At 38.2% G+C, this 10882-nt stretch overlaps 1 protein-coding gene across 1 annotated transcript in view; it reads right to left on the bottom strand.

Annotated features, from left to right (window-relative positions):
- The window catches only part of LOC106056680 (endothelin-converting enzyme 2-like), a 38425-nt gene extending 27543 nt beyond the window's left edge, over positions 1 to 10882 (bottom strand). Inside the window, exons 1-6 of the mRNA XM_056021599.1 lie at positions 10775 to 10882; positions 8620 to 8753; positions 7880 to 8071; positions 6083 to 6205; positions 1584 to 1733; positions 16 to 201 (exon numbers count right to left, since the gene is read on the bottom strand). Coding sequence (XP_055877574.1) covers positions 16 to 201; positions 1584 to 1733; positions 6083 to 6205; positions 7880 to 8071; positions 8620 to 8715 — 747 coding nt within the window. The 5' untranslated portion in view covers positions 8716 to 8753; positions 10775 to 10882. The remainder of the gene's footprint in view (positions 1 to 15; positions 202 to 1583; positions 1734 to 6082; positions 6206 to 7879; positions 8072 to 8619; positions 8754 to 10774) is intronic.

Here is a 10882-nt window from a genome sequence, read left to right on the forward strand (position 1 = left end):
TACAAACTCTTGTACCTTGGATAAATTCTTTTGAAACTCATAAACTGCTTCCAGCTTGTCTCGTGCGGTCTGTTCCTCTCCGCCTAGAAGTAGCGCAAGTGGTACAGTCTCGTTCATGAAGGCCTCTTTGAATGCTGGCTCATCAAATGGGTTGCCGTTCGTTTTTGTCTGAACCTCATTCATAAGCCCATTTTGACGTACCTGGAGTTGATTATAAGAAGTAAAAGATTTTTCTTATGAACAGATGAAAAACAATGAAAAGAGTCGTAAAAAAATGAATACATATCTTATCTTATATTTCACAGACGTTACTTCAGAAGTGAAGATAATTACGTCCTACGATAAAGCAGAATGTTTGGCGTATGTATGTATGTATGTATGTATGTATGGATGTATGTATGTATGTATGTATGTATGTATGTATGTATGTATGTATGTATGTGTGTATGTATGTATGTATGTGTGTATGTATGTATGTATGTATGTATGTATGTCCCGCATAGGAATCAATACCTTTTGATCAATCTTAATAAAACTTGGCATAAATGTTCCTTACATCATGGCGGAGACCCTAGTGAATACTTTCAATCGAAAGGGTGGGGAGGAGGGGGAGGGGCTAAAAAAAGGAAAGTACTTAAATTTATCTCTATTAAAGAGCGAAACTCTTACAAATCGGGTAAACCCGCGAGTGGCGGGTCATATACATCCAGCACTCTTCTATTCCTAAAGATAACTTTTCAGTTCCAGACTTGAGCGGCTTCAATAGTTTATCAAACGTAAACAAGAGAACTAGATTTATTAACGATCTATAGTATTCTTCCAGAATTTTTTATTTCTATTGGCAGGACGATTATATAGTCATATAGCATACATAATGTAATATCGACATTCGCGGGGCTGGGAAGCACTAGCGCTCGATCCTCGTGGCGTGAAGCTGTGAGTATCGGAGTCTCAAGATTTGAGGCAAGAAGAGTGGCCAGGGTGAAAGAGCGCCGAACCAACAAAAAGCTGAAAGAAGAAGCAGGCCTATCTGCAACTGACCAAACCCACCCATGCCACGTATGTGGCCGGCTTTTTAAAGCGCGGATTGGACTTTACATTCAGTTACAGTCATCTTCGAGTCCACAGGAAATGAGAAATGTGCTCATCCTCGATCACGAAGAAGGAGCTATATATAAATTAATAACAAATATCATATTGATTTTAGATCTAGACTCTAGAATACTCTAGATGATAAAAAAGTCATTCTTCGCTTGGCTAAAATGTCGTAGGATGTAATAATCTTGTTTGAAGTAGCGTCTGTATTGTATAAGATACGAGAAGATAATAATAATAATAATCTTTATTGTCCGTATGGAAATTTGTCTTACAATTTGTGCATCACACCAAACAAAAAACATTATAACTATAAGAAACCAAAATGTACATTCACACCAGACTGACTCATAATTTACATATCTATCTATCTATCTGTCCTTTCGCCGTCCAAACGTATGCCTGTGTGTCTGTCTTGAGTCACATTTATCTTTCTTCTCTATATTTAAACTTTAAACAAATGAAATGTAAACACTCTGCCAACTCACATTGAGTATACGTCTAGAAATGAAGTAAGTCCAAAAGCTATTTCCCCACAGTGAGTGACTTTTCTCAAGAGCTTGTTGTAGTGACCAGCTGGCTTCGTTCCATCCTCCGGGGGTCGGAGTGACTGTCCAGGATCCTATGTAGTCAATATACTATACCAAAATGGAAAAAAAAAGGAAAGTTAAATACATATAATGGTTTACTGTTATGGCTGAGACGACCTTTAAGGGCTAGTGCACTAGTTTGGCAGAGCTGCATATTGCCTTTCTTTGGCAGGGACATGATGACTTAATGGCTCCAGCCTTCAGATGAATACAGCTAGTTTCAATGACGCCTCCTCTATCCTGTATGGGACTAAAGTTACCTTCAAATGCTTTCTTCTCTAGCTGTAGAGGACTACCTTACCTTTACCTATGCCTTAGTCTGTTGGACCGTTGGGGCACCAAGCAAGACTTGTCGACCGTCTTTCTCCATTCCTACCTGTTTAAAACCTCTATCAATGATAGGCCCGTTCATTCCTTTATGTTGTCCTCCCATCGCTTTCTCTGTCTGTCTCTTCTTATTTTTCCTGGTACTGTTCCATGAAGGAAGGTCTTTGTGAGCCTAGTGGATCTTGTAATATGGCCCTATTACAATATGAGGAATACAGCTAGCATCAAATGACTTCTTCAGCCTGTAAAGGAATACAGCTAACATCAAATGACTTCTCCTCCAGCCTGTAAAGGAATACAGCTAACATCAAATGACTTCTCCTCCAGCCTGTAAAGGAATACAGCTAACATCAAATGACTTCTTCAGCCTGTAAAGAAATACAGCTAACATCAAATTACTTCTTCAGCCTGTAAAGAAATACAGCTAACATCAAATGACTTCTCCTCCAGCCTGTAAAGAAATACAGCTAACATCAAATGACTTCTCCTCCAGCCTGTAAAGGAATACAGATAACATCAAATGACTTCTCCTCCAACCTGTAAAGGAATACAGCTAACATCAAATGACTTCTCCTCCAGCCTGTAAAGGAATACAGTTAGCATCAATTGACTTCTCCTCCAGCCTGTAAAGGAATACAGATAACATCAAATGACTTCTCCTCCAGCCTGTAAAGGAATACAGCTAACATCAAATGACTTCTCCTCCAGCCTGTAAAGGAATACAGCTAACATCAAATGACTTCTCCTCCAGCCTGTAAAGAAATACAGCTAACATCTAATGACTTCTTCAGCCTGTAAAGGAATACAGCTAACATCTAATGACTTCTCCTCCAGCCTGTAAAGGAATACAGCTAATATCAAATGACTTCTCCTCCAGCCTGTAAAGAAATACAGCTAACATCTAATGACTTCTTCAGCCTGTAAAGGAATACAGCTAACATCTAATGACTTCTCCTCCAGCCTGTAAAGGAATACAGCTAACATCTAATGACTTCTCATCCAGCCTGTAAAGGAATACAGTTAGCATCAAATGACTTCTCCTTCAGCCTGTAAAGGAATACAGCTAACATCTAATGACTTCTCCTCCAGCCTGTAAAGGAATACAGTTAGCATCAAATGACTTCTTCTCCAGCCTGTAAAGGAATACAGTTAGCATCAATTGACTTCTCCTCCAGCCTGTAAAGAAATACAGTTAGCATCAAATGACTTCTCCTCCAGCTTGTAAAGGAATACAGCTAACGTCAATTGACTTCCCCTCCAGCCTGTAAAGGAATACAGCTAACGTCAATTGACTTCTCCTCCAGCCTGTAATGGAATACAGCTAGCATCAACTGACTTCTTCTCCAGCATGTAATAGAATACAGCTAACATCTAATGACTTCTCCTCCAGCCTGTAAAGGAATACAGTTAGCATCAAATGACTTCTTCTCCAGCCTGTAAAGGAATACAGCTCTCATCAAATGACTTCTCCTCCAGCCTGTAAAGGAATACAGCTAACGTCAAATGACTTCTCCTCCAGCCTGTAAAAGAATACAGCTCTCATCAATTGACTTCTCCTCCAGCCTGTAAAGGAATACAGCTAACGTCAAATGACTTCTCCTCCAGCCTGTAAAAGAATACAGCTCTCATCAATTGACTTCTCCTCCAGCCTGTAAAGGAATACAGCTAACGTCAAATGACTTCTCCTCCAGCCTGTAAAAGAATACAGCTAGCATCAATTGACTTCTCCTCCAGCCTGTAAAGGAATACAGCTAACATAAAAGGTTTTCTGACATAGACAGGTGTAGAACGATTTAAAAGCTCCTTGGACGTACTTTTAAGACCCAAAGAAAAAAAAATCCCCCGATGGACAGAGGCTAATATTGGTAAATATGTAGATCGTGACTGTAATAGTCACTTGCAATATTGAGCTAAATACTTAATCGGACTCAGAGAGACGTACCATCTAATCACAACAGTTTAGTATATTAAATACATATATGTATAATTTATCAGCCTATACAAACACACCCAAACAATATAAAAACAACTATCAACTATGTATATCAAACATCTTACAAGACGTCACACGTAGGCTTATAAAAGCTTACAATTAACGAAACTACAATCTATTCTAATTTTTTTTTTTGCATTGGGCCGGGGGGGGGGGGAGGGGGTTGTCAGCCTTGTCTACCTACCCACCTAGGATACGGAAATCTGTATTCAAACCTCTATGACCGTGCAGCTATACCCAAACGTGGGTAAGGCTTTGGAAGTCAACCCTGAGGAAAAATCAAGAGAGCCGGCGACCCTTAAGAAGTTTGCGACACATAGCGATACCCCTGGCAAATCCTGCGACACCGCTGATCCCAAACTGTATCGCCGCTAGCCGTTCCTTAGGACACATCTGCTGCGTGAAAGGGGGGGGGACGACTGCTGTGTGGGCAACACGTTCCGACAATCTCCAACGCCGAGGCATTCATCTCATTTCTTTGAGATGTCCCGTAGCCGCTTCGTAGGCCATAGAGATGTTCTTTCATCATTTCTTAAAGAGGAGAAGTAGTGTAAAAAAAAATAGGAGTGACATGGAATACCGATTAACTATTTGGATTTAAGAGTTTATTTTGTATTTCCAAATTGTACAAACATCTGTGCAACATTCAATGGACTCGTATGTACGAAGACTTTTATTGAACAAAGAGGGAGCCAAATGGAAATCAAGTTTGTTTATTGTTGAAAGACTTAAACCATTAGTGAAACAAGCTGTTGATCTAACAAGGTTATAAACAGGCTGTTGATCTAATAAGGTTATAAACAGGCTGTTGATCTAATGAGATTATAAACAGGCTGTTGATCTAATGAGGTTATAAACAGGCTGATGATCTAATGAGGTTATAAACAGGCTGTTGATCTAATGAGATTATAAACAGGCTGTTGATCTAATGAGGTTATAAACATGCTGATGAACTAAAGAGGTTATAAACAGGCTGATGATCTAATGAGATTATAAACAGGCTGTTGATCTAATGAGGTTATAAACATGCTGATGAACTAAAGAGGTTATAAACAGGCTGATGATCTAATGAGACTATAAACAGGATGTTGATCTAATGAGGTTATACACAGGCTGTTGATCTAATGAGGTTATTGAATTTCAGAGTAGCTTTTGAGATGGAACGGCAAGAGAAAAATGCTTATGTTAGAAAACTATACGTCTTTCTTCTCACGAGGACCAAGTTACAACTGCTCAAATCTCGCTAGCGGTCTTTCACCCCAAGTTTTTTTTTTCCACGTGCAAATGGCACGGTCTTTCATAAGTGACTTAAAATCACTACATGTCATAATGAGTCTGTGACAGCAAGCAACACTTGAACAGTTCCTTGAAAGCCGCCATCTCCGCCTTCTTGCGGGAGCTTTGTGTTCGGATCTACTTATCTTCATTTGTGAAGGGTACAATCGAAACACACGAGGGCAGGTGCGGATATTACGTAACGACTGTGGAGGGGGGGAGGTGTATTATTGTTTTTTAAAATTTGTTACAAGGGGAAGGGGGAGGGTGAAGAATTGTTACACACACACACACACACAAAAGAAAAAAAACATTTAAATGAAATAACACATTTTTTAAAAAAGGATTAGTTTGTCATTTTGACTCTCAAACAAGGAAATTCTATGCCGAATTGGGAGTTGACCACTTAATGAGGATGCGACAGAGCGTGGCATGAGGTTTGCGGGACATGTTCTCCAAAAAAATGAACTATGCATGCCAAGAGTTGCGATAACATGGAGGCCAATACGAGGAAAGCGCAAACAGGGACGTCCTCGTATAACTTGGCGCCGAGAAAGATGTATATCCAAAACATACTACTTTAGGTAATTACAATATAATGTGGTATAACAGGCGGGCTGAGAAAATATGAAATAACCGCTTATACACTGTGAATAATGAAGATGCATACATTACAATCCGACTTTTGTTTAAATCAGCTATCAGTCCCAAGGTCAATTCAAATTTTATCAGTCGGTCTTTCAGTATAGATTTATTCTACCAATCATAAAACATATTGCACTTGTATGCATATTAGTCTTACATTGACAAGTGATCTATACAACAGGGCATCATTCGGTTCCGTCTTCACACAGGTCTTAAATATCGTTCTTAGTTTTTCTACGGCCGTAGAATTGAGGCACTTGACGTCATCACTCTCCAAAAACTGTTCAAAGAATGAAAATATTTAAATGGCAATGTACGTAATTATAAGAAATTTTCTGCATCGCTGTACATACTATGTCAATTATACGGAGTTACTTTAAATATTTTTATTTTCAATTAATTTTTTGGTCAAAAACTATTTTCATGAATTATAGAGTGGGCTAAATTTTTAGCCTTACAGTACTAAGATATTAAGAAACCGACTAAGGATAGCTCTAGGGGAGTGAGATCTTGGCTTAGCAGAGGCAGGAGAGATTTTCTATTTAATTAAGAGAGAGTAAAAGAGAAACAGAAAAAGAGAAAGAGAGAGAAATAGAAAGATAAAGAAAGAGAAAGACAAAGAGAGAGAGACAAAGAAAGAGAGAAAGAGAGAGACAAAGAAAAAGAAAGAGAGAGACAAAGAAAGAGAGATAGAAGAGAGAGAGAGAGAGAGAGAAAGAGAGAGCCAATCAGTGAATTCATTCTCTAATATTTTTAATCTAGAAAGTCAGAAGATGCAGATTATTTTTTTTTTAAGCAACGAAAATAAAGGAAATAACCGCTAATAACTGCTATTTATCTGAAAAGAGCAGAGTTTAGCTTCTTTTCTTCCATAAACAAACAAAAATAATTAATGAATACCAATTGATTAACCAATTGGTTAATTTTTGGATTGATTCGTGAATTGTCATAAACTATGAATAATTATGTAAAATTTCAACTTGATCCTAGAATGGGGAAAAAAGGGCCGAAAGGTAATAAGGGTATTAAATCCATATATACATCCACATCTCTGATTAAGTATTAGCTATATCCCTTACTTCAATATCAAACAAAATAAAACATGGAAAAAGGGAGAAAAAAAAAACAAGTTTTTACCAAACACACAGAGTGAGCTTTGTAATACAGATTTATAGTAACTGATGTCAATACAAAAAAGTTCCCCTTTCAGACCTTGAGGTCTATAGGGCAGATAGTGCAAAGGTCATCTTTTTCTGTGGCCCACGGTTAACGAGGGTGTCATGCGGCCAGCTAACGACCAACCGCCTTTACTTTTCCCCAACTAATGTCGGATACCCATTTTGAGCTGGGTTGACTCAAAGGCGCCAGAGGATCCAGGAATTCAAATCCTAGTATTCATCCAGGTTTTGAACCCGGGACCCTAGGTTCGGAAGCCAAGCGCTTTACCGCAATGCCAATAAAACATGACATAATTGTTACAGTTTGAAGTTTCAAAAGAGTAAGTAGTACAATGTAACCATTTCAGACCCTTGAAATAGATGGGGAGCAGATGATGCTAAGATAGATGCTAAGATAGATGTTGGGCTCCAATCTCGGTTAAGAATAGATTTTTTTTCGAAGTTCAAGATATTAAGGGCGCCTCTGAGTCCACCCAACTCTGAAGGGTACCTAACATTTACTTTGAGGAAGTCAAGGTGATTTGGTCGTTGCGTTGGCTACATGACACCCTCGTCAACCCGCAGCCATTGAAACATGCGATATAAGTATAAAGGTGAGCAAAACATAGTGTAAGTATAAAGGTGAGCAAAACATAGTGTAAGTATAAAGGTGAGCAAAACATAGTGTAAGTATAAAGGTGAGCAAAACATAGTGTAAGTATAAAGGTGAGCAAAACATAGTGTAAGTATAAAGGTGAGCAAAACGTAGTGTAAGATGATTTAAAAACAATTTCTACTTGAATCATCTCTTTTCTATTTTGAGACTCCAGTTTGTCTATCAACGTGAGATACTCCGTTGTGTCAGGCAATGGATTATCACGAATCCAACCTCCGCATGAGAACTGGTACATGTCTTCACAAGGATCGACTCTTGTATCCATCATTCTAGCTATCTGTTGACCTAATCGACAGTCTTTCGTTTGACAAACCTGAGGAACAAATATGCAAAACAGTTAGTCCAAAATCTGAAAGGTTTTACCAGAAGGGGAAAAAAATAGGTTCAAAATATGAAAGTGATTCCTTTTCAACACATTTCTACCATGACTCTCGAGACTAGTGTACAAATCAGGAGTGAGAGTGTAGACAATTTGAACATATATTAGAAGGCTATTTGAAATATCATATAATAAAATATATATTTCTCTTTCCAATATCATATATATCATATTGTATATATGTTCCCTTTCAAATATCTTGTCAAAAATATGTCTCATAACATATAACATAAATCAGAAACTATACATGTCAAATATCAATATGTCAAATATTAATATGACTTATAATGGCTTACATCATAAACTACAAAAATTATTTCAGATACTTTAAACAAAAACTATAATCTCTCCTTGATACAGTTCATAGAGAGATTGTTTTGCTCTTAATAACTATTTTTACTCTCCCCATCCCAACCTCACACGTGATGGGTTTTAAAAACTTAAACCAAAAATTAGATAAAATAAAATATATTACAACTTACGCTCTGCATGTTATTTTGTGTTGACGACATTCCAGTCGCATTGGTCACATAGTCTGAGGCCAACAGAAATAACATCCCCATCTTGAACGAGATCATGGCCAGCTTTTACCCAAACCTTTTGTCAAATCCGAAATCTAAGAAATAAAGTATAAATGGATATAATTCTATGCATTTGGTGTGTGGCATTTTGATCAGGTTTCGTTCTGTTGGAAAAAGAAATGATACAAATTCAATGCGTCTTTCATGTTGCATTTTGAATGTGTTTCGTGTATTTTACTTGCTAGAAGACTTGGTATGCCATTATTGTTGATGAGCATATGCATATACTCAATATGCTGATTCTTCATTCTCTCATGAACCACACATTTCGTAGAGAAATTAACTTTTTTTTTTGTATTGTGACAAGGTATTCCTTTGCTGAACTCCTGATTCGGTTGTGGATTTTCAAGCGTTACGTTAGATATCAACTCAGCCCGGTACAATTACGCCGTAACTATTAGTTGCATTACATATTACAATGACAACTTTCAACTTTTTATATGGAATACCTTTCAGCGGTCAACGTCTAGCTTTGGGGCAATGATTTATGAATGTAACAGACCTGACATCAGAATGTTGAATTGCCAAGAGTCAATTAAGCATGGATTTTCTATAGAAAGTGATGGCTCAATAGTAAAGCTCTCGGCTTCTGAACCAATGGGTCACAAGTTAAAGTCTCAGTGAAGACTTTTTAATTTTAAATTTCGGGATTCCCAAAGCGCTCCTGAGTCCACCAGTCTCTTACTGGCCACCAGACTCTTACTCGCAACCAGACTCTTACTAGCCACCAGACTCTTACTGGCCACCAGACTCTTACTGGCAACCAGACTCTTACTGGCCACCAGACTCTTACTGGCTACCAGACTCTTATTGGTACCTGACATACGTTGAGGTAGTGAACTTTAACCTTTCATGAAGTTTCAACCTTTATTATCACTTATTTATAATGATTATTATGAATTATTCATCATCATCTTCAAACTCGAGTGAGGCTTGAGAGGCTCAAAGATCCCGAAATGTAAAATCCCAGTCTTCACCAGGATTCGAAGCGCTTTACCGCTCAGCCACCGCGCCTCGTATTATTCTGTATTATTGGTTAAAGCTTAACAATTATTAATACAAAAAAAAATGTAATACTAATAAGTTAAGTCACATGATGTATTGCAATGGAAATGCTTTTTACTTCAAACTCATAAAACTTAGTGGCAATAAGACGTCGTAGAATAGCTGAATACAGAGACGTTAGTAACAATACAAACTTTATTCCTTTTCTCTAGCTTTCAAATGCATTCCTGAACCAAACATATTGATTTAAAACTGATTGAACTACAACACAACAGTCGGAACTAGATTTATTACAAAGTTTGCTTCCCGTCCAGCATGACGTTTGACATATTTTATATGTTGCTTTTTCCCGGCCATGCTACCCTGCCTCATAGTGGCGCCCGGGTGGAAACGATCGTAGGAGGAAACGATTAGGTTAAAGGGTAGCAAAACAAGACTCCCGTGGGGGTGCCTAAGGGGGTGCGAGAGCATCCTCATTGCACTGTGCGGAGTTGTAAAAAAGCTCCCACAACCTTGTCACAATCCAGGTGCTGTTCCTCAAGGGGCCGTTACATAATAAATGGCGTGTCCCGCGCGGTTAGCCTGGTATAGAAAAGGATAATGGCGGGGGTCTTAGTGTACGCGGCCTCTTGCCACGAGTCTGACCCACCCGCCAGACAGAACAGTGTACACTGTTCTCATTCAGGCCGGTGAGAGGGAGCTCTCGTTCACTTTTGCTGGCGTGGAGTTCCAAGAGCCGAAGGCTCAACTCTACCTGACAGTTTCAAGAAGAAGAATGTTTCTTTTTGTGTACCGACAAAATCGTGAAGGCAGCAACAAACGAAAATAAAAGAAGAAAACAACAACAACACATTTATAAGATAATTAAGAAAAGCGCTGTCAATATCAAGCATGCATTGTGTACCATTGTTCTAAGCTGAAATAAAGATAGTCTTAAAGATTAAACAAACATGGTCAGCAGAATTTAAACATTTCTTCTTTACCTTAACGTACAAGATACAAACCACTGCAGTCTTTTTCTACAGCGTACTAAATATAGAACTGTACCTACCCTCCAAGCAACAAAGACGCAAAGGTTTCTTTGAGATGCACAAAATAATCTGATTACAGCCAACTTGTAGCTATCAGAATAATTGAATTTGTATGTTAACAAACTGAA

Source organism: Biomphalaria glabrata, chromosome 2, assembly GCF_947242115.1.
Source record: "Biomphalaria glabrata chromosome 2, xgBioGlab47.1, whole genome shotgun sequence".
Taxonomy (NCBI): domain Eukaryota; kingdom Metazoa; phylum Mollusca; class Gastropoda; family Planorbidae; genus Biomphalaria; species Biomphalaria glabrata.